The 21,734-nt window shown below is 46.7% G+C and overlaps 1 protein-coding gene across 1 annotated transcript; it reads left to right on the top strand.

Annotated features, from left to right (window-relative positions):
* The first annotated feature begins 8,746 nt into the window (after positions 1-8,746).
* On the top strand, positions 8,747-19,998 carry LOC136964177 (kinesin-like protein KIF2A). Its single transcript, XM_067258171.1, has 20 exons — positions 8,747-8,824; positions 9,590-9,721; positions 9,860-9,914; positions 10,768-10,890; positions 11,840-11,940; positions 12,085-12,180; positions 12,282-12,336; positions 12,467-12,629; positions 12,779-12,869; positions 13,017-13,080; positions 13,429-13,520; positions 13,656-13,798; positions 13,897-14,101; positions 14,438-14,548; positions 14,790-14,857; positions 15,422-15,541; positions 16,348-16,495; positions 16,768-16,869; positions 17,501-17,636; positions 18,075-19,998. The coding sequence occupies exons 1-20, from the start codon at positions 8,747-8,749 to the stop codon at positions 18,158-18,160; spliced, it is 2,169 nt and encodes a 722-aa protein (XP_067114272.1). The 3' UTR covers positions 18,161-19,998.
* Positions 19,999-21,734: the final 1,736 nt, after the last annotated feature.

Here is a 21,734-nt window from a genome sequence, read left to right as displayed (position 1 = left end):
GTCGTGTTGGAGCTGGGCTAGAACGCACCTAAGCACCTGCTACATTCACCGACAGCTGTGAAGACGGCATCATGACCGATTGATCATTAATCATTAGTATTCATCAGGTCCATGGTCCTTAGGAATGGCTGTGCATCAGTGTCCTTACCCTTTCCCAGATATAGCCCAGTCCACTCCATGGCATTCTCAGAGATTTGTGGTTATTAATTACACTCCATCGGCCATCTTTAATCTGGGTATGGATGATTAATAGGTGAAACTGACATTAAGGACATGGCCTTCACAAACCAGTCGCTGTAATAAATCTACATACCTCAAGGAAGAAGAGCATGTCAGCTTTTGAAGCTCGTCTATTTGTCGTTCACTGTCCTTTGAGCTTGTTTACACTCGCAACTTCTTCAGCATCAAACTACCCACCCTCTTTCCCTCCATGAGATTAAACTATTGATTTATTCATGTCTTTTTTATGTACCCAGTGCAATAGTCCTATAGTGTAATTCAGTGTGACGTAGTCTCCATCCGGGCCCAAGCTTGCGACTTCGCTCTGGACGGGGGACGCTGGTTATACAAGCGAATAGTTTTCAACACTTCACTGCATTCAACATCAGAGGAGTTTTGTGGCAACCAAACACACTTGAAAGATAATGAATTATTCCTCAGTGAAGATTCACGCTTTAATTTCTGCTTAATCGGACTGAAGTTTCTTGCGCAGACCTTTCTCTAATACAACAACACATACATTTTTCATAAAGGAAGATCGTGTGTATGCGGTGCAGAGTAAGATGGTGGTGACATATTTAGCGCTGAATACACACCATGCATATTTCATAAAGAAAAACGCTTTCTCCCATGCACCAGCTTTGTTGAAGCTTGTTCGCTGAAGCTCGGTTGGAGATCAGAGTTGCTCTCCAACTGTAAGACATAAGAATGTGGAGTAATTCATCTGAGAAGGCCTTTTATGTGTGCATTTGTAGGCTATTTGTTTCGACTTTCTACTGCATCTTTTGCAGCATGGGAGTGTTTAATCTCCGGTCAAATACAGAAAATCCCACGAATGTACTGCTCACTAACCAACCCTGCATTTTTGTTTAAAGCTCTCAAACAAAGAGTGCTGAAAAAAAACGCAACTCACGTTTTCATGATCCAAGCGGTAGCCTATCGTAGTCATATAGGCCTAATCATTTGTTGCATCATTTTACCAGTTTGAAAATGGACTGACGCGGTTGTTGTCATTGAATCACTTATGTATATTAATAGAAGATAGAAGGGTAGGCCTGCGATCATGGCCCCACCACAAACAGTAGCTCATGTCAATTCTTCCCTCCTTTAACTGTCATCTGCAGCAGTTTGTCACTTTCTATAGCTTCACTGACTGGCTGTCTGACAGCACTGGGCCCGCGCAGACGGGAAATCAAATGGATTGTGAACGCATCCCCGTGTGCCAATTTGAATGGCATAGCCGTTTGTGAAATATACATTTTCAAATAAAAATTGACAAAGAAATTTAATCTCGATTGAGGGGATGGCTGCGGCACAGACGCTGCGGAAAATTAATTGCTACCCGCACCGCGACGGTGTGTGACAGCTCTTGAATAGCTTAGATAATGGCTTTATCATCAAACCATGAAGCGGCCATATTGAAATAAATGACAAGCAGTGTAGCAGGCCGGGCATGAAGAACACCGGGCTAAGATAAAGGGCGTGTTACCACGGAAACATCGATGGAATCATGACCAAAACAAAAAGAACATCGTCTGACAAGACATCAATTTTCCAGCGGTTCACAAGTCTCAGAAGGAAAACTAAGGTTTTATGGTTGACACAGAGAAAGGCTTCTTTCCTAAATTTAGCCAGGTTTATAGCCTATCTCATAGAGGAGCTGGACTAGAAGGTCCGGGTCGATAGGAACTTATTGTTAAACTGGTTGGGATGGTTTTACAATGGGTCAAGTATTAGAATTAGGCCTAGGGCTACATTAGATTCGATTATACATTATTCTAGTTTTTCGTGGCTCTAACAGTTCGACTAATACCTCTGAACTTACTTGATAAACATCCCTCCAGCATCGTCATACTTCATCCATAATGATCTACTTAGACAGGCTGTGTTGATGGATGCAGAACGCGAGTGAAAATAGACAGCCAGTAAAAGGGTGAGCAGAACATCTTGACTGTTGCCGATATATTTGACACAACTGGGGCTAATGTGGTAGTTAGTGGGGGTGTGGTAGGGGGGGGGGGGCATAGGAGAGTCTGTTTCTGGTCATTAAGAAGGAGGGGCGCGAACACATCTCTTTATAGTCATTACCGTGACAGGACGTGATGAGAGTGAACAAGAGGCAGAGAGGAGGGGAAGGGACATCTGCCTAAACCAGACACGGCTAATGGAGCTAAAATGAGCATAGAGTCATAATGTGTCTCATACAAAGGCAATAAAGAATTTAAAGTCTATAGGGTCACTGTGTTCCCATCAGAATTGGTACGTTTATCAAAATTGTCCTCATTGATTTGTGAAGTTAAGTTGTCAATCAGTAAACCGGGGGCTTTGATAATATACAAATGACATGCAATTGGCTTCGAGGTTTTGATGGGATTTTGATGCGGGCCATGACAATCCATCGCAACAGCTCCTTTGACCTACAGTATGCATTTCACGCGGGCATCTACAGGGACACCCCATGAAAACATAATGAGCAAACATAGCAGACTGGAGACAGGATTTGTTGAAGAGGGGGTGTACGACCCCATACACTTCAAAGGGATGTACCCTGTCCCAAGAGGTTATCTTCCCCTCCCTCTCTCACCCTCCCTCCCTCCTCCCCCTCCCTCTCTCATCCCTCCTCCCCCTCCCTCCCCCCCTCCTCCTCCCTTTTCTTCCTCGTTCCCCCCCTCTTCTCTTCCTTCTCCGTCTTTCCTGAGACCCTAACCTTTAAGCAGGGATCTCTCCATCTCTTTCCGCCTCCTTGTTCTTTTCTATTCTTGGCGTTTTCTTCCCCCCTTCTCCTCCTCCACTCCAATTAAGGAGCGTTGGGGCAGGCTCGCTCTTTAACCCACACAGATTCGACTGCTCCTTCGTGGTGTGTCAGAAGACGTCGTTATTAAAACGTTTCTCCCGTAAGCCATGTTTAAACTTTACCGTCCATCAGCAGGTAATTATTCATCGGTGTAAAGTCGAGTTGTTTGGTCGAAAGGGCCTTTTTAGCCCGGCTGTGGAAGTGCGGTACAAGGAAACAGCCGCACAGTCCATGTGTAGCAGTACGATACATGAAATAACGGCCGGTATAACTTTTCTCATTTAACGACATGCATAACATAGAGACAATTGGAGAAATAGCTCTAACTCTAACTTTAACTGTCCAATGATTCCCTGGGGAGATGTTGCAGCTTCACTGAGCAGAACTAAGGGTCCCATCGCTGCCAGAAACCATTATCCACTAAATCTGCTCCGCTCCTCCTGTAGCCTCTCCATAGAACGCCACGGAACTGGAACCAACAGAATGGATGGACGTTCTAATTCTGTGGCTCCAAACGGACCTCAGTGAGGGGCTCGGAGTTCTCTTCTGTACTGTGGCCTCAGTCCAGCTCAGATCCACAGAAGCGACGATGATAATTAGCACTGGGACGGCTTCCATGCTACAGCATGGAGAGAGGGAGAGGGAGGGAGAGAAAGAGAGAGAAAGAGAGAGAGAGAGAAAGAGAGAGAAAGAGAGAGACAGAGAGAGACAGAGAGACAGAGAGAAAGAGAGAGAAAGAGAGAGACAGAGAGAGAAAGAGAGAGACAGAGAGAAAGAGAGAGAAAGAGAGAGATAATCAGTGCCTGGGTCATCAGAGACAACAATCTGCTGGACACAGCTCCAGCTCTGCTCCAGAAGAGGACTGGAAACCACGGCAGCCATGTTGAAAGGGAGAGTCTCAGAGGGAATTGAATAATGAGGAATCACTATTAGAGCCAGCGAGGCCAGAGTGAGGCTGAGGAGCACTAAGCCATTTGCACACACACACACACACACACACACACACACACACACACACACACACACACACACACACACACTGACATGATATACTACACAGACACACACAGAGAAGCAGAGAGACTTCTGTAGTCTACTGAGCCTTCCGCTGGCTAAACACCCTTGGACATGGACACACATACACACTAAAGCAAGGCTGCACATAAGAAACAAAGGATGTTGTCACTTGCACACATTTCTTATGCATGCCAGGGTGAGGACCCAAAGACACTGCTACACAGTACCCACTCTCTCTCTCTTTACAGCAGTACTTCCTTTTAAAGTACTACTTCCTAGTTGCCGGCATGAGTAAACGTGTCGCTAAGGTCCTCTCAGATCAAAGCTAGTAGATGAGTATGTTTCTATCAGGTCAAAGCTTGTTTTGACTACTTGCTTCATGTTGAAAGGACTCAAATATAGGACATGGGTAAGTGAGAGGGTTGGCTGGAAGAGGGGGAATACAGCAATCCCAAATCTCCTTCAAAGGATTTCCATATGCACTGTCTGCCCAGATCATGAATAATCCATGGTTGCAAAATAGACTCTCCGCGATAGCTGGAGTGCATGGAAATATTGGTATGTAAAATAATGCGAATGATCTTCCAGAAATTGACTATGCATGGCTAGGTGCTGTGGGGCTGATGGGCTTACAATCCTGCCGGGGTGTCCACCAGACAAATCAACGTGGAGAACATGCTTTCTATGACCGTGATAATGTAATGAATATGACTGGGCTCTCTGCCATGTTGCCTAAGTACTTCATTTGAATTGAGGGGGGTTCCCTGTCGTTTTGCAGCAGCGTAACCGCGTTCAAGTCGCATTCTGCTGCGTTGTATTTCATTTTCGTTGCGTTGTGTTTCAGACATAGTGAGACTTTTAGTTCACAGCGACAACATTAACTGAGATTAATACACAAAACCGAAATGCACTGCAAATAGATCTCCTACATCTCGTCTCTCTCTCTCTCTCCCTTTCTCTCTCCCTCTGTCACATGCTCATACACACACACGCACACACAGAAATTCAAAGCCATTCAGACAAAGAAATATCATCAAAACATTGTCTGTCCATTAATCCTTTAGAAACCAAGCAAACAAACTAAATACACTCTCTCAAATCTGACAGGGGAGGCTGTGGTTGCTGGGGAAACGGATAGATAAGACAACCCTGGACTACACCTTGGGGAATGGATGGGTAGAAAAGGAGTGTGTGTGTGTGTGAGTGTGTGTGTGTGTGAGTGTGTGTGTGTGTGAGTGTGTGTGTGTGTGTGAGTGTGTGTGTGTGCTAATAGAAGACAGTGAGTGTCTGTACTGTGTGTGTGTGTGTGTGTGTGTGAGTGAGTGTGAGTGTGTGTGCTAATAGAAGACAGTGAGTGTCTGTACTGTGTGTGTGTGTGTGTGTGTGTGTGCTAATAGAAGACAGTGAGTGTCTGTACTGTGTGTGTGAGTGTGTGTGTGTGCTAATAGAAGACAGTGAGTGTCTGTACTGTGTGTGTGTTACTAGAACAGAGTGTGTCTGATGTGTGTGTGTGTGTGTGTGTGTTAACAGAATAAAGTGAAGACTGTGTGTGTGTGTGTGTGTGTGTGTGTGGGGGGGGGGGGTTATGAGTGAGAGGAGGGTAGCTTCATTCATCTTTGAGGATGGATGGTTGTTGTTACATGGGGGAGAGACAGCAAGAGCACAGGGCTGGCAGGGGGAGGAGAGTGGGGGGAGGGTGGGGGTGTCAATCTGACAGATGTCTCTGAATCTGTCACAATGGGTGCATCTCAATAGTCTCCTGCTCTTCTCTTACCACATCTCTTGTCATTTTCTACTGTTTCTCTTCATCAAGCAGACGTGCAAAATACAAAACAAGTCTTCTGAGGGGAGGGTTTGGCTGAATGTGTTCATCTGAGGTTCAGGTTACTGTCTGTATCCGTAGCTGTAGGGAGATTTTGTTTGCAGTGAGACGAGGTTTCCATCTTGACACTGTCTTTCTCTGTATGGTAAAGGGGATGTCAAGAAGTGGAAGCAACTGTAAACTACAGAGACCCACCCTGTGCCCTGATCATCATTCTGTGTTTAAATCACCAATCATCTCATTGCTGTGGAAGAAAAAAAACACAAGTCGATAAAAGGCTGTAAAAGCTATAATTACAGGAACCTAGCAAACAAAGTTCCACACGGTTCATACGCGGATGTTATTAGCGGTTATTGTGCCAGGCGATCTGAGTGTTGACGTTTTCTGATGAACTCATCGATCCCGTTTTTGTGACGTCCCTTTGAAAACGCGGCGCTTTGCTGCCATCTAGTGTTCGGAAGAGAAGGAATCCACGACTGCCGTCATTGAGAGCGCCATGGAGTCTGCAGTCACGGTAACCTTGTTCCCAGGCCTCATTCTCCTGCGGCACGGCGAGGGCTCATCCCTGCTCCCTGGTGTCAGCCACCGGAAAGTAACGATGAAGATAGTTCAGGTATTAACAGTTTGAAGAAAGGCTTGTTTCAGAGGCACCAGCAGAATGCTCATCACCTGAAGTAGGCTATCATATCTAAGGTTTTAGAAGTAATGACGTTTAAAGATGGGGTTGTAAAGTTGATATAGGATGATAAAGTCTAGTAAGTAGCCTAGATGAATGCCTTGCAAACGCCGAGAAAAGTGAGTGGCTATAGTTTGTTACAATACATGTTTGAGCATCCCGCTAGTAGAACAATGATGCTTTATTATTGCTTACGTCTGTTATGACTCAGTCACTCATTGAATTGCAGATCAGTTGTTGTTTTTTAGACTGTATACATACTTTTTTGTTGCACATAGCCATTGGTTAGAGACACTGGTTATGCATGTTTTAAGATGCACGTGATAGGCTGCACAAAAACATATTTACTAACATCGGGGTCTCAAACAAGCATACCGTCATTATTAAATGCAAGGACATAGCTTATAGCTAATGTCGTTGTTTTGATCAAATAAATCGGACACTTGTTTCAGGATGCTTCAGTTCTGGCCTGGTGTAGGGTTAGTCTAGGGCGCATGCGCACTTCTCCTGGTCTCTCCCTCTATCCCTGACCTCCTCCCGGTTTCTGCAGCGTAACTTGGTCAGTTAATATACACCCTTCTCACACATACTGTACACACATGAGGGATGGCCGCAATCTTTGGAAAGATCGTCGTCGGCATTTACGTAGAGATCAAACGGAGCGATGGTGAGTAGCTAGAGAGCTTTCTTCCGCCAGTCTCCAAGAGGAGGATAGCACAAAAAAAAAATCATAGAGGAGCTGTCGCTACTAGCTAGCAAGCTACATCATCATCTTTGTTGCTGCCAGCGCCTTTGCTAGGTCTTGAGCTAGGATGCTGTGTTGGTTGCTGAGGAAAGGCAAACGTTCACCCGGTTACACTCACTTGGCCTTACCGCTAATATATTTCCTTTTCATGATTTTACTGGTCATGACAACGTCCACCGCCAATCAAGTCTGGGCGTTGCATTTGATTGGCTATGTATGTACACCTGTGCGGTTTTCTGTCTCTTGGAAAGGCCGACTTCACTGGCCATGTTAGCTACACTAGCTATCTTAACGACTTGTGTTAGTGGTTCATTTAGTTTCTAAGATGACAGCTCACTCAGTCTTTGCATCCATGACAGCATACGCTTTGTTAATACGTTATAATTTAAATCCGTTTCAAATGAATGACCTGGGAATGACATCGGTCGTTTTTTTGTTGTTCATTCATCCACTAGTCTACCTCACTGCAAGTAGAAATCTCGTCTGTGTGCAATTAAACATGTATAATTGTTTATTTAACGACGCACTCAGCAGTTTGGAATAATTTGATACACAAAGCCATGACAGCATCAGTGGAAGTTGTGATTTCAGAATAAGAAATGTTGGATCGATCATGGACCACGCCCATTGCGCAGTTCAGTGTTGGAGTCCACTTTGCTAGCAGTGATATATTATGAAAACTACAACTCAACGACCTATGCTTTTGCGGGCACAGCTTAAAAGCGGACGTTTATTCTAGGCCTATTTTGTCTGTGCTTCAGGAAGGACAAGATAATGTCACTCGCTGTTAGTGATTCATAAAATAACACGTGTAAGGCCTATAACTTTACCAACATCATGTACTGAACATGTTCTGTTGTTAGTTGTCTGTTGCCAGAAGTAGACTATTCTTTAAAGCTTTAGTAAAATATTTTTACTCAACTGATGTGTTTAAGAATTATGTTTCTTGTGTTTGCATTTATTGTTGGCGTATTCCTAAGTATAAATAAGGAGCTCTTTCTTAGTACTTGATACTAGTCTAGTGTTTATGTGTAAACAGGACATCTATTAACAGTTTGTATGTAGCCTGTGATGTTCATCCAGTGTTGTGTTCAGGGATAGTCCCAGAACACCTTTAGGCACCAGGCCAACCACAGGCCTGTGGGACTCTTGTCCAAGTTAAAGGTTGGTGTTGACAATTTAAGGAAACGTGAACAATGAAGATGCTGGTTTCGTGGGACCAGGATAGACCTGTTTGTGTAGCCATGCTGTAACATATGTAACGTGTGACATTCTCCACTGTCTGTCTGTCTGTCTCTTTATCTATCTACCTACCTCTGTCTCTCTCTTTACCTCTCTGTCTCTCTCTACCTCTCTCTCTCTCTACCTTTCTGTCTCTCTCTCTGTCTTTGTCTCTCTCTCTGTCTTTGTCTCTCTCTCTGTCTTTGTCTCTCTCTCTCTGTCTCTCCTGTCACAGGGAGAATACACCAGGCCATGGTCACGTCACTGAATGAGGACAACGACAGTGTGACTGTGGAATGGATCGAGAATGGAGACACCAAAGGGAAAGAGGTATGGCTGACCCTCACATCTTCAGCTAGGCTAGCTGTAGCTCTCTCTCTGCCTCTCTACCTCTCTCTACCTCTCCCTCTCTACCTCTCTCTACCTCTCTACATTTCCCTCTCTACCTCTCTCTCTACCTCTCTCTACCTCTTTACCTCTACCTCTCTACCTCTCTCTCTACCTCTCTCTACCTCTTTACCTCTACCTCTCTACCTCTCTCTCTACCTCTTTCTCTCTCTACCTCTCCCTCTCTGCCTCTCTACCTCTCCCTCTCTACCTCTCTCTCTACCTCTCTCTCTACCTCTCTCTCTACCTCTCTCTACCTCTCTACCTCTCTCTCTACCTCTCTCTCTCTACCTCTCTCTCTACCTCTCTCTCTCTCTCTCTCTCTCTCTCTCTCTCTCTCTCTCTACTGGGAGTCATAAGATACGAGTGCACAGCTTATCCTTGTGTGTGTCTCTGTGTGTACTCTGTGTGTAATTCATCCATGTCAGACAGAAGGTTGAAAGTGTAAGGACATGGAGGATTTCCAACAAATCATCTTTACTACAGATGCCCTTAAGTGTGTGTGTGTGTACACTTTATGTGGTGTTGGGTGCGGAGGGGGGTGCACTTATGCATATGTAAGCCGTAGCACTGAACTCAAATGTCATCTGATTTATCCCATGTAAACCTCTTCTTTTTTTTTCCTTCACATTCGCGTGTTGGTTTTCATCTCCGCTGCGTGGTGAGTGTTAAGTCTCTAACAGTAGCCCTCTGACCGCCTTCACCCAGATCGACCTGGAGAGCATCTTCTCCCTCAACCCAGACGTGGCCCCCGAGGAGGAGATCCCACAGAGCCCCGAGACTCCTCCCCCCATCTCCTCCACCTCCTCCTCCGCCACCAAACTCAACAAGGTTCCCAAGGTCTGGACAGCAAGCATCTCGTTCTACTGCTCTTCTTTATTTATTTATTTTTTATCAAAAGATATTATTCAGCATGATAAAAAAAAAAATATATATATATTCTTCCTGCTGAAATCGATTTATTTGTATCTCTCATAGAACCGACGAACCATAGCACCACCTAAGAGCGAGACCCCGCCAAGAGACAATAATGGTGCGTTTGATTTTGATGCCCACATAGCCCACGGTTGACTAACTTAACCCTTGTGATGCCTTCGGGTCACATGACCCAAAGGTTCGTTATGAACCATCGTTGTGTTTACCCAATTTTACCCAATACAAAAACAAATAAAAATAATTTTCTTTTAACATTCGCAATGTGGGGGGTCTGAGACAGCCCAACGGTTAAAAGAAAATGCTTCACTTTGTTTTTGTATGCGGTAAAGTTGTCGCAATACGACGGTGGGTCACAATGACTGATGGGTCAGAATGACCCGAAGATAACACAAGGGTTAAGTGCTACATCTCAGTGCCAAGTTTAAAACGTCTTTTAGCTTCAGTTACAGCCCAGCGCTCACTTGCTGAAAGTCTGCAAAGAGACTGTTCCTTAGTTTCAGTCGGAGCAGAAAGTTGACCATCTGTGCACTCTCTGCAAATACCCCTCGGGCCCTTTGAGATCTGTGTCTGCCATGTGCACACAGCGGATTGACAGGGAGGAAATGTCTTGGAATATGCCTGTTTAAAGATAATACCCTTTAAAACGACCAATTTCTGAATGAATATCTTAAGTCTAAAGATTCATTTTGTGGCATTTCTGCTTTATTGGGATAGATATAGTCTCGAGTCTCAGTAAATAAAGGAGAGATAGAGAGAGAGCGGTGAGGACATGCAGGAAAGGGTCCGGGCTGGAATCGAACCCAGGCCCCTCCTGTTAGGCCTCAGCCTACGTGGTACTAAACTCTTAGCCTAAGTACGTAACCGTGGTTTCGGTGTGACCGTGCGGTCCGTGTTGTGCTGGTGCTAGGATGAGTGGACCTGGACCAAGGTGTGTGTTGTGTCTTCTCCAGCTGCTACCGTGGGAACGACACGAGCCAGGCCCAGCCAGCAGCCCGTCCAGCCGGTGGAACCGCCCCCGCCCGCTCCCGCGGTTCAGCTCACACAACAACAGACCCTCCTGCAGCAGCAGAACGGTAACACACACACACACAGACACATACACAGATTTCAGACCTGTGCTCTTTTAGTTCTGGTCTCAGAGCTGTGTTCTAAGAGCTGATCTCAGCGCTGTGTTCTAAGAGCTGATCTCAGAGCTGTGTTCTAAGAGCTGATCTCAGAGCTGTGTCCTAAGAGCTGATCTCAGAGCTGTGTTCTAAGAGCTGATCTCAGAGCTGTGTTCTAAGAGCTGATCTCAGAGCTGTGTTCTAAGAGCTCATCTCAGAGCTGTGTCCTAAGAGCTGATCTCAGAGCTGTGTTCTAAGAGCTCATCTCAGAGCTGTGTTCTAAGAGCTGATCTCAGAGCTGTGTTCTAAGAGCTGGTCTCAGAGCTGTGCTCTCTTTGTTCTGATCTCAGTGCTGTGCTCTCTTGAGAGCTGATCTCAGATCTGTTCTCAGATCTGTGCTGGCTTTCCGCTGTGTGTTCTGAGGCAGAGTATGCAGACAGACCCAGGAGCAGTGAGCTAATGGCTGTCCAGCTGTGTGAGGGAGAGGAGAATGTCTCTTTCATAGAGACGACCTCTTTGGCCCCCAGATAGCACTTTCTACTGGCTGGTGATCGTGACTTGAACACTGCTATTCCACATCAAAACACAGTTTTGTTCTCTATGCTTTGTATTTATTTTCGACTTAGTATTTGATTGGAAATGTGCTTGTTGTTATCACTTTGAGAGTGTAGGAGCCATTAGGTATGTCTGTTTATAATTTGTTGCATATTTCAGAAAGAGTTTTATAAAAATGCACTCTAAACGTAAACTCAAAAATACTGATTTATTTTGTAATTCTTTGGATTAATTTACTAATGTATTATAATATAACTTATTAGATCTTTCTGAGATTTCTCCTTGTGGATCAATACAGTACCCACTACCACAGCTACTTTGTAAAGTAGCTGTGAGATCGATCGTTGTTACATCTTCCCTCCAGCGCGGCGGAAATCAAACTGTGTGAAGGAGGTGGAGAAACTACAGGAGAAACGAGAGAGAAGAAGACTGCAAACACAGGAACTGAGAGAGAAGAGGGCCCAGGTAGGCTGACCCACACACACACACACACCCATGTCCCACACACACGCGCACACACACACAGTCAGTTGCCACTGCCACTATCAGACTAGTTACCCTTCACATTTCAATTTTTTACTCCCACTTCCTGTGTCTACCTTTTTGCAGGAAGTGGATGCTACACTCCCAAACTACGAGATCATGATCATGATCAGAGACTTCCGGGCTAGTCTGGACTACAGGCCCCTGACCACGGCTGATCTGGTAGGGCCCCTCCCCCTCCCTGTCGCCCCCCCCCCCCCCCCCCCCTGTCGCCCCCCCTGGCTCTCTAGCTGTGGTGTGACACTGTCTGTCTGTCGTTTTAGATCGAGGAGCACCGGATATGTGTGTGTGTGCGAACACGTCCCCTCAATAAGAAAGGTAGGAGGCGAACACCTGACCGTTTGCGGTGTGTGTGTGTGTGTGTGCGCGTGCGTGTTCAACACAACCGCAGTGGCGTGAAAGTGTAGGGAGGATATCGAGACGTTCTCCTTTTCCCCCTCATGCTCAGAGCTGACGATGAAGGATCTGGACGTGATCACCATCCCCAGCAAGGACGTGGTGATGGTCCACGAGCCCAAGCAGAAGGTGGACCTGACGCGCTACCTGGAGAACCAGACGTTCCGCTTCGACTACGCCTTCGACGACAGCACCACCAACGAGATGGTCTACAGGTGAGCTGGAAGCAGTGCCCCGGACACAGCTCCTCGGGGGGGCCGCACAGCAGGAACGGCGGGATTCCGGTTCTCCTGGTGGGTTTCCATGGTGACGCCGGTCTGGGTTAACCTCGTAGGTGAAACCGTGTTTCTCTGTGTCGATGCAGGTTCACTGCCAGACCACTGGTGGAGACCATCTTTGAGAGGGGCATGGCCACCTGCTTCGCCTACGGACAGACAGGAAGTGGAAAGACACATGTGAGTGTGGGAACTTCCTGGTTTGATCCGTTGACGACAGATGCGCTTTGCAGCGCACACTGATTGGGTCCAGGTGTATGAAGAACTCCCAGCCTCACCTGAGACCTTCTGCTTCTTCTAATTCTCCTTCTTCCTCTCCTCTACCAGACAATGGGAGGAGACTTCTCTGGGAAGAACCAGGACTGCTCTAAAGGGGTCTATGCTCTGGCTGGTATGTTTCTGCAATTTCATATGAAGTTTAAATAAAGTATTTTCTTTTAGAAAATGTATTTAAATCAAGTACGTATCGATCTATGTATTGGATCTCTCCCTCTCTCCATCTTTCTCTCTCTATCCTATTCTCTCTCTCTCAACTATCTCTTATCTCTCTCTCTCTCTCTCCCCTCTCTCCTCTCTCCTCTCTCTCTCTCTCTCTCTCTCCCCTCTCTCCCCTCTCTCTCTCTCTCTCTCTCTCTCTCTCTCTCTCTCTCTCTCTCTCTCTCTCTCTCTCTCCCTCTCCCCTCTCTCCCCTATCTCCCCTCTCTCTGTCTCTCTCTCTCTCTCTCTCTCCTCCTGACAGCCAGGGACGTCTTCCTCATGCTGAAGAAGCCAAACTACAAGAAGCTCGACCTCCAGGTCTACGCCACGTTCTTCGAGATCTACAGCGGGAAGGCAAGTGAAGGCCGGACGGCCGTCTCCCGGCAACCCTAGATCCCCCCCCCCCCCCCCAGCTGTCCTGGAAACACAGGCTTGTTCCGATCGCGGGAGTTCTGAACGTTGAGGTTGTGAGTGTGTCCCCTCCCCCAGGTGTTCGACCTGCTGAACCGCAAGGCCAAGCTGCGCGTGCTGGAGGACGGCAGGCAGCAGGTGCAGGTGGTGGGGCTCCAGGAGAGGGAGGTGAAGTGCACCGAGGACGTCCTCAAGCTCATCGAAGTGGGCAACAGCTGCAGGTACACCACCAGGGTGCATGGAGGGGACAGGCAGGGAGGGCGATCAGGAGCAGGCCCTGAGGAACTTCTCCTTCTCCCCCCCCCCCGCCCCCCTCCAGGACGTCCGGTCAGACGTCGGCCAACGCCCACTCGTCCCGGAGCCACGCCGTTTTCCAGATCATTCTGAGGCGGCGGGGGAAGATGCACGGCAAGTTCTCCCTCATCGACCTGGCGGGCAACGAGCGGGGCGCCGACACGTCCAGCGCCGACCGGCAGACGCGCCTGGAGGGCGCAGAGATCAACAAGAGCTTGCTGGCTCTCAAGGTCTGACCCCTGACCCCCTGACCCTAGCAGCAAAAAAAGAAGCAGGATAAAGGCCAAATCAGCTTTAAAAAAAGAGACACTGTAACTGAGTGTCCGTTATTTACATTTACATTTAGTCATTTAGCAGACACTCTTATTCAGAGCGACTTACAGTAAGTACAGGGACATTCCCCCGAGGCAAGTAGGGAGAAGTACCTTGCCCAAGGACACAACGTCATTTCGCACGTCCGGGAATCGAACCGGCAACCTTCTGATTAATAGCCCGATTCCCTAACCGCACAGCCACCTGAACCCCTTTGTCATAGTTGAGTGTGAAAGGTAGATGTTGTCTTCCAGGAGTGTATCCGAGCCCTGGGCAGGAACAAGCCGCACACCCCCTTCAGAGCCAGCAAGCTCACACAGGTGCTCAGAGACTCCTTCATAGGAGAGAACTCCAGAACGTGCATGGTGAGACACACACACACACCATGTACACACACACACATATACACACACCATGTACACACAGACACACACACACACCATGTACACACACACACATATACACACACCATGTACACACAGACACACACACACACCATGTACACACAGACACACACACACACACCATGTACACACAGACACACACACACACATAAACGCACACATACACACACCACCCTCACGTTGTGACCTGTGTCTTCCGTAGATTGCGACCATCTCTCCTGGAATGGCGTCGTGTGAAAACACTCTGAACACGCTGCGATACGCTAACAGGTGAGACACACCACACACACTGCTCTCCACCCGATCGTTATAAATAATGATATGTTGAATTGACATCGCGCCTTTTCAAAGCTCAGGGTCTGCATAGGCCTGTTGGTCCAGTGGTCCTGGCCTGTTTTAATGCAGAAGGTGGACCATCTCTCTCTGTCCCTCTTAGGCTACACATGCCCCCTTCTCCTCCACCTCCAATATGTTCATTTAATACTCACGCTATCCTACACACACACACACACACACACACAGATCTGAGCCTTACTCCCCAGATCGGAATTCTCAGATCTCTCCCTTATGACTTTCTTCTGTCTTGCCTAATGTGTGTGTGTGTGTGTGTGTGTGTGTGTGTGTGTGTGTGTGTGTGTGTGTGTGTGTGTGTGTGTGTGTGTGTGTGTGTGTGTGTGTGTGTGTGTGTGTGTGTGTGTGTGTGTGTGTGTGTGTGTGTGTGTGTGTGTGTGTGTGTGTGTGTGTGTGTGTGTGTGTGTGTGTGTGTGTGTGTGTGTGTGTGTGTGTGTGTGTGTGTGTGTGTGTGTGTGCATCTCTCCCTGGGTGTGTGCGCAGAGTGAAGGAGTTTGGGATAAGCCCCTCTGACATCCCCTTCTCCCAGAGCGGGGTGGGGGGGGGTCGCTCCGAGCACTCCCCCACCTACGAGTACGAAGACTTTGCCTCCTCGCCCACCAGGTCTCTCCTGTCTACCGCACTGCATTACCCAGCAGCCCTCGCCCGCTCAAACTACATTACCCATCAACCCCCTCTACAAGCCCTTAGCCTCAGATCTAGGACCAGCTGACCAGGTTATAGGTCCATTCTGGATTAGCATCAAAAGTATTTCCTTCTTTAGTTTAGAAAATATATATCCTCAGCTCCTCTGTAATATCCAGTATAAATTCAGTTAAAAAGCATCAACTTGCCACCTGGTCCTGAATCTGTGGTTCTGGGTAGAGCCAGCCTGCTGTCTAAAACGTTGATTTAGCCCTGTCTCGTGTGAGCGAGGTTAACTGCAGCTGTTGCCCTGCTTAGAGGCTGAGAGAGAGAGCTGTCTGCATGAGGACATGAGGCTCTCAGCTTTCTGTCTGGTCTTGTTTGGTTGTTTAACCCGTCTTGTTGTTAGGTTATCTAATCCGTTTCATTTGGTTTGGTTATCTATTCTGTCTTGTTGTTTTGGTTTGGTTAAACATGTTTTTTTTTTTGTAACAGTCTTTTCTTTACCAGCTTGGCCTTCATGCACATCCCTGTGAATGTCCATTTCCACATTCAGTAGTTAAACCAGTAACCCTGCACCATGCAGCTGCATGCTGCATGGTGCATGCAGCATGCAGCCTGCTGCATGGTGTTGCATGCTGCATGGTGTTGCATGGACACCCAGGGCACACCCAGGGGAATTTAGAAAGATCTGGAAACCATAAAAACTCATTATCAAGGTGCAGAAGCACTCCTCAAGACCAGGTTTGGTGACCTTGTGTGTGCGTGTGTGTGTGTGTGTGCAGGGTGAAGGAGCTGACGGTGGAGGCGGGGGCTGTGATGGAGGGCCGTCAGGGGGGTCACGGGGTCACCCAGCTGGAGGTGCTGGAGGCTCAGTGGGGGGTCGGGAGCTCCCCTCAGAGAGACGACCTCAAACTGCTGTGTGAACAGAACGTGAGACACACACACTTACACACGCACACACTCCCCCCCCACACCCTCTCTTACACACACACTCACACACTCTCACACACTTACTCGCATTCCTACATACACTCTCAAAGAAACACAAAAAATATATATCTAAACTTCGTGGCTCATGCCTAGTCGTAAGAATGTCATCTCCCAGAATGACCCGTACACACCCACCCTGGTCCTCTGGACTGAGGTTCTCAGTCTCTGGAAGGTTCCGCCCCGCCCCCTCATCCTGCTGCTTTGTCCCCCAGGAGGAGGAGGTGTCCCCCCAGCTCTTTACCTTCCATGAGGCCGTCTCCCAGCTGGTGGAGATGGAGGAGCAGGTGCTGGAGGACCACAGGGCCGTGTTTCAGGTAGGACACACACACACACAGAGATATACACTCCTTCTCAGATACACACACACACACACAGAGATATACACTCCTTCTCAGATACACACACACACACACAGATATACACTCCTTCTCAGATACACACACTCACAGAGAGAGATATATATATATATACTCCTTCTCAGATACACATTTACATTTAGTCATTTAGCAGACGCTCTTATCCAGAGCGACTTACAGTAAGTACAGGGACATTCCCCCTGAGGCAAGTAGGCTGAAGTGCCTTGCCCAAGGACACAACGTCAATTGACACGGCCGGGAATCGAACTGGCAACCTTCAGATTACTAGCCCGATTCCCTAACTGCTCAGCCACCTGACTCCCCCAGATACACACACAGATATACACTCCTTCTCAGATACACACACACAGAGATATACAGTACCAGTCAAAAGTTTGGACACATTTTCCCCTTTTGACTGGTACTGTACACCCCTTCTCAGATACACACACACAGATATACACTCCTTCTCAGATAAACACACACACACACAGATATACACTCCTTCTCAGATATACATACACACACGGTCACACTCTCTCACACACACATTCACACACCTATCTGGTGTGTGTGTGTGTGCGTGCAGGAGTCTATCCGCTGGCTGGAGGATGAGAAGGTCCTGCTGGAGATGACTGAGGAGGTGGATTACGATGTGGAATCCTACGCCACCCAGGTGGAACAGATCCTGGACCAGAAGATAGACATCCTCACCGAGCTCCGAGGTAAGGACACAGGCCAGAGAACTGACCCTGCATCAGACGTTACGACTCTGCTCAGCCCAGAGGGAACCACCCTGCGCACGGCAGGAAGTCCGAACCTGAAGAATCACCGTTAATGTAAAGACATGAGGGGGAATTTGAACCTGCGACTTCTTGATCTGTAGTTACATTTACATTTAGTCACTTAACCAGAGCGACTTACAGTAAGTACAGGGACATTCTCCCCGAGGCAAGTAGGGTGAAGTGCTTTGCCCAAGGACACAACGTCATTTTGGCAACGTCAATTTTTACGAACTGGCAACCTTCAGATTACTAGCCCGCTTCCCTAGCCGCTCAGCCACCTGACTCCGTAGTTACATCATCAAGCCACTGAGTCATACTCAGAATGTGCTTGTACTTCCTGAATCCTTACGTGTGCGTTTTTCTCCATGTCTTCCCCAGACAAGGTCAAGTCCTTCCGCTCCACGCTCCAGGAAGAGGAACAGGCGAGCAAACAGATCAATCCTAAGAGGCCTCGTGCCCTTTAGGCACACACACACACACACACACACACACACACACTTACACACCATTCAGTGGGACACCACCTGAAGCCCTTGTACAGTGTATCATGCTTACTTTAGCCTAGCGTAAACCATTTGAAAGCAGTGGTTTATATCCTGCCCAGTGTGTCTGCGCTGAACTACAACTATGTTGTGGCCTGAAACACAGATGCTAGTGTGAAACGGAGAAATCTTCTAGCAAGCGTTTTTCTAAGCAGCTGATTGAACTCACTACTGATGTTTGTCTGTGAATGAGTGTTCAAGTGAGGCATCATCCACGCAGTATCTCTCCATCGGGCAGACTTCCAGCTGTTGTTTGTCTGGTCGTAAAAAAAAAAGGTGATTTTCCAAGCTCCTCCATCCTGCAGTAGACCATATGTACTGTACAACGTATCTGTGTGACGTGATGATTCGCGATTGCGTCTTGTAAAAAAACAAACAAAAAAGAACTACAAAAAGACATTCTTTTATGCACTTTTTTAATACAGTATAGGCTGTAAGAAACGAACAATTTTACCCCAGACCCATTTTCAAAATGTCGTACAGACGTTTGCTCCTCATCCAGACTTCACACCCCTGGTCAGTAGCCTGGGTGTTTGTGCTGGTTCCGAAGTCTGTGCGTCTTTTGGCTCTTCACGACATAGGAAAAAACAGGGTGACCATACGATCTTTTTCCACGGATATGTCCTCTTTTTCGGACCTTAAAAAGCGTCCGGCTTTAGTTGTATTTATGATGTGCTTTTGATCTAATACTTCCTTTGTGTTGCTTTAACCGCTCTTTGTCAGTTCTGCCTTCTCGCACACTAATTGATCGATAAGAGGCTCGCAGCAACTGTTGGCCACGCCTGTCAATCTGTCGCTCTCGTGTTGGTCATTAAACGGTTGCTCGAGTAGAGGCAAATGACGGCTGAGTGGAAACGAGGCCCAAACTGTACAGCCTATATATTTATGTTATGCTAATAGTGTCCTTTTCACTGTTTTAAAGTGTGTATCATAGTACCCCACCCCCCCCCCCCCGGCGAAAATAGGGTGTCTTCTTTTTGGAAAAGCCGAATATGGTCACCCTAGGAAACAACACTTCCTGTAATTACGAGAATATGAACGTCCGTTGTCCTCCGTGTGTGTGTGTGTGTGTGTGTGCGTGCGTGCGTGTGTGGAAGAGAAAGCATCTGTAGAGGGCCCATAGTAGGTGTATGCATGTACAAACCAACTGCCATCGTATGTATGTACTAATCCCTTCTTACCTGAGGACTCAGTGTAACCTGTACATAAACCCCTTACTCTTTAGGACCACTCGCTTTTAGGGTTTTACCCGGCATCTCTTCATCAAGAAGGCCGTCCATCACTCTTTTTAACCATGAGACATATCGCAGCCATTACCGTTATATTGTATGTCGCTTGGGGACTGCGTCAGGAAAAGGGTTGTGTCTTACAAAACGCTTTTAACGCTTGTATAAATTCACTGTATGTTACTAGCCAGGATAGATATTTCTATGTACCAACCTGCCTCTAACAAGCCTAGTCTACGTTTGATATGTTTATGTTTATATGGCAATCAATTATGCTACAAACTGAAGAACAACTTCCTGCTACTAATGTAGCCCCCCTTCTCCTAACCCCACCCAACTCCATTCCCCATCCACACCCCCACCAAACCCCGCCCCCAATTTTAAAGTTTATTCAAAGGGAAGATATAAGTACAATGTATAGAGAACAAGACTGAGGCTGGGTTTAGCTTCTGCGGTTTAAATGGAAGTCTATTGTACTTGTGTGTGTGCATCAGAGTACTGGCCTAAAGAATAAAGAACCATGATTGACTAAAATCTGCCTCATTTAGGCTACTGTATTTGTTTGGCTTCGCTTCCCGTGAAGACTGTATCGCAGAGAAGGCGTAAGTAAGACAGAAGCGATGATCCAATAGTTTTTATTCAACAGTAAGAGAGTCGATGACACTGCAGGCCCTCATCGAGACAGGCAGGGGCGCGGTCAGCGAGCGGCTAGCAGGGGCGCGCAGCACAGACGGAGCTTACAGCGACATCCGAACGTCGGTACGGTACCCATTCATGAAAAGCTACGCTGACAACTTGCCCCGAGAAGCAATCGAGGTGTTTGTGGTGCTGAACGAGTTCCGTTTCAAGATGACAGAGAATATTACCAAGGGCATATAATAATATGAATGTTACGATGCTTCGTACAGTACATCTCCAGTGAAGTGGAACCATAATTATGTGTAGGCCTAAGAGAAACGGGCTAGTTCTAAGATGCAAGTTATACAGAGAAATACCACTTAATTCCATATGGATTCTATAACTGAATACACTGTTTCCTTTTTTAATGTCAAATATACTGCATATAGCCAAAATATATTAAAATTATTGCCAGGTGCCATATACAGTATTTTAGCATTTCGTTAAAGATCTACCATAGGCCTATAATGTTTCAAACTACAGTAGTAGTATATTTACAAAACATTCCAAATTCGTAAATGAATACTGAATACGTCTAGTAAACAGCACTTAGCTAAGTCCATCGCTATGACGATGGAAGATGGGAGAAAACTCCAAACGGGTCCTGTCCTACACACAAGAACAATTCAGTCACACACTTGGCCTTTTGGCAGACAGTGGTATTAAGCAACAGCACTGAGTATGGGGAAACTGTACAGTAAAGAGATTAGCTAAGGCCTACATACTACAGCACACTGCATCTATGAAAGTGGCAACAATTGCAGTTATCTGAAATATAATCAGCAGTATGTTTGAATACATGGTTACATCTCAACTGTGAGAGAACTGGATATAACACAACTGGTTTCAAAGTATACATCGTGAGAGAGTTCAGTGACTTAAAAGACCACTTAAGATAGCAGATTCATCTGGATGGGATTACACTTCACGTTCATCTCTGGATCCTCTCACTTAAGATTCAGTCTTTGCACACACACAATCAGAAGCACTACAGTAATTGTCAAAGGTTTTGTAAAATTGTCCGGTTTGAAAAATAGTTTTGTTTGCCCTATATAAAAACAGCTCACTGTTGTGGTAAAGGGACAGTGAATGTGTCTGCAGAGACTTGACAGAAACCACTAAAACTGTATGTAGCATGTGTGTGTGTGTGTGTGTGTTAGCACACGTGTGTGTGAGTGTGTGTGTGTGTTAGCACATGTGAGTGTGTGTGAGTGTGTGTGTGTGTGTGTGTGTAGCTCCAGATTGCAGCGTGGTATATGGGAGAAGACTGCAGCTTGTGCATGGTAGATTGTCCTTGCTCTGATCTGTTTCGTTGTGATTCTGTGGGTGGAACAATAACATTGCACTGGCAAAAATAACTAAACACTTCTCACTGTTGGTCCAAAAAAATAACACTTGGAAAAGAAAACACTACATATTCAAATGGAATTCCCCTGAAAGTTCCATAACAACCTCAGAAATTGTACATAAATACCTCTCAGCCAGTATATTCCTACATTTACATCATCTTTACAGTATCTACAACTGGCCTCCTAGACTCCTGTATTTTCTGGTTAGTCCAGAAGAAAATTCAGCTTGTTGGAAGCCAGCAG

This window comes from Osmerus mordax, chromosome 20, assembly GCF_038355195.1.
Source record: "Osmerus mordax isolate fOsmMor3 chromosome 20, fOsmMor3.pri, whole genome shotgun sequence".
In the NCBI taxonomy this organism is placed as follows: Eukaryota; Metazoa; Chordata; class Actinopteri; order Osmeriformes; family Osmeridae; genus Osmerus; species Osmerus mordax.
This window is presented reverse-complemented; position numbering and strand designations above follow the sequence as displayed.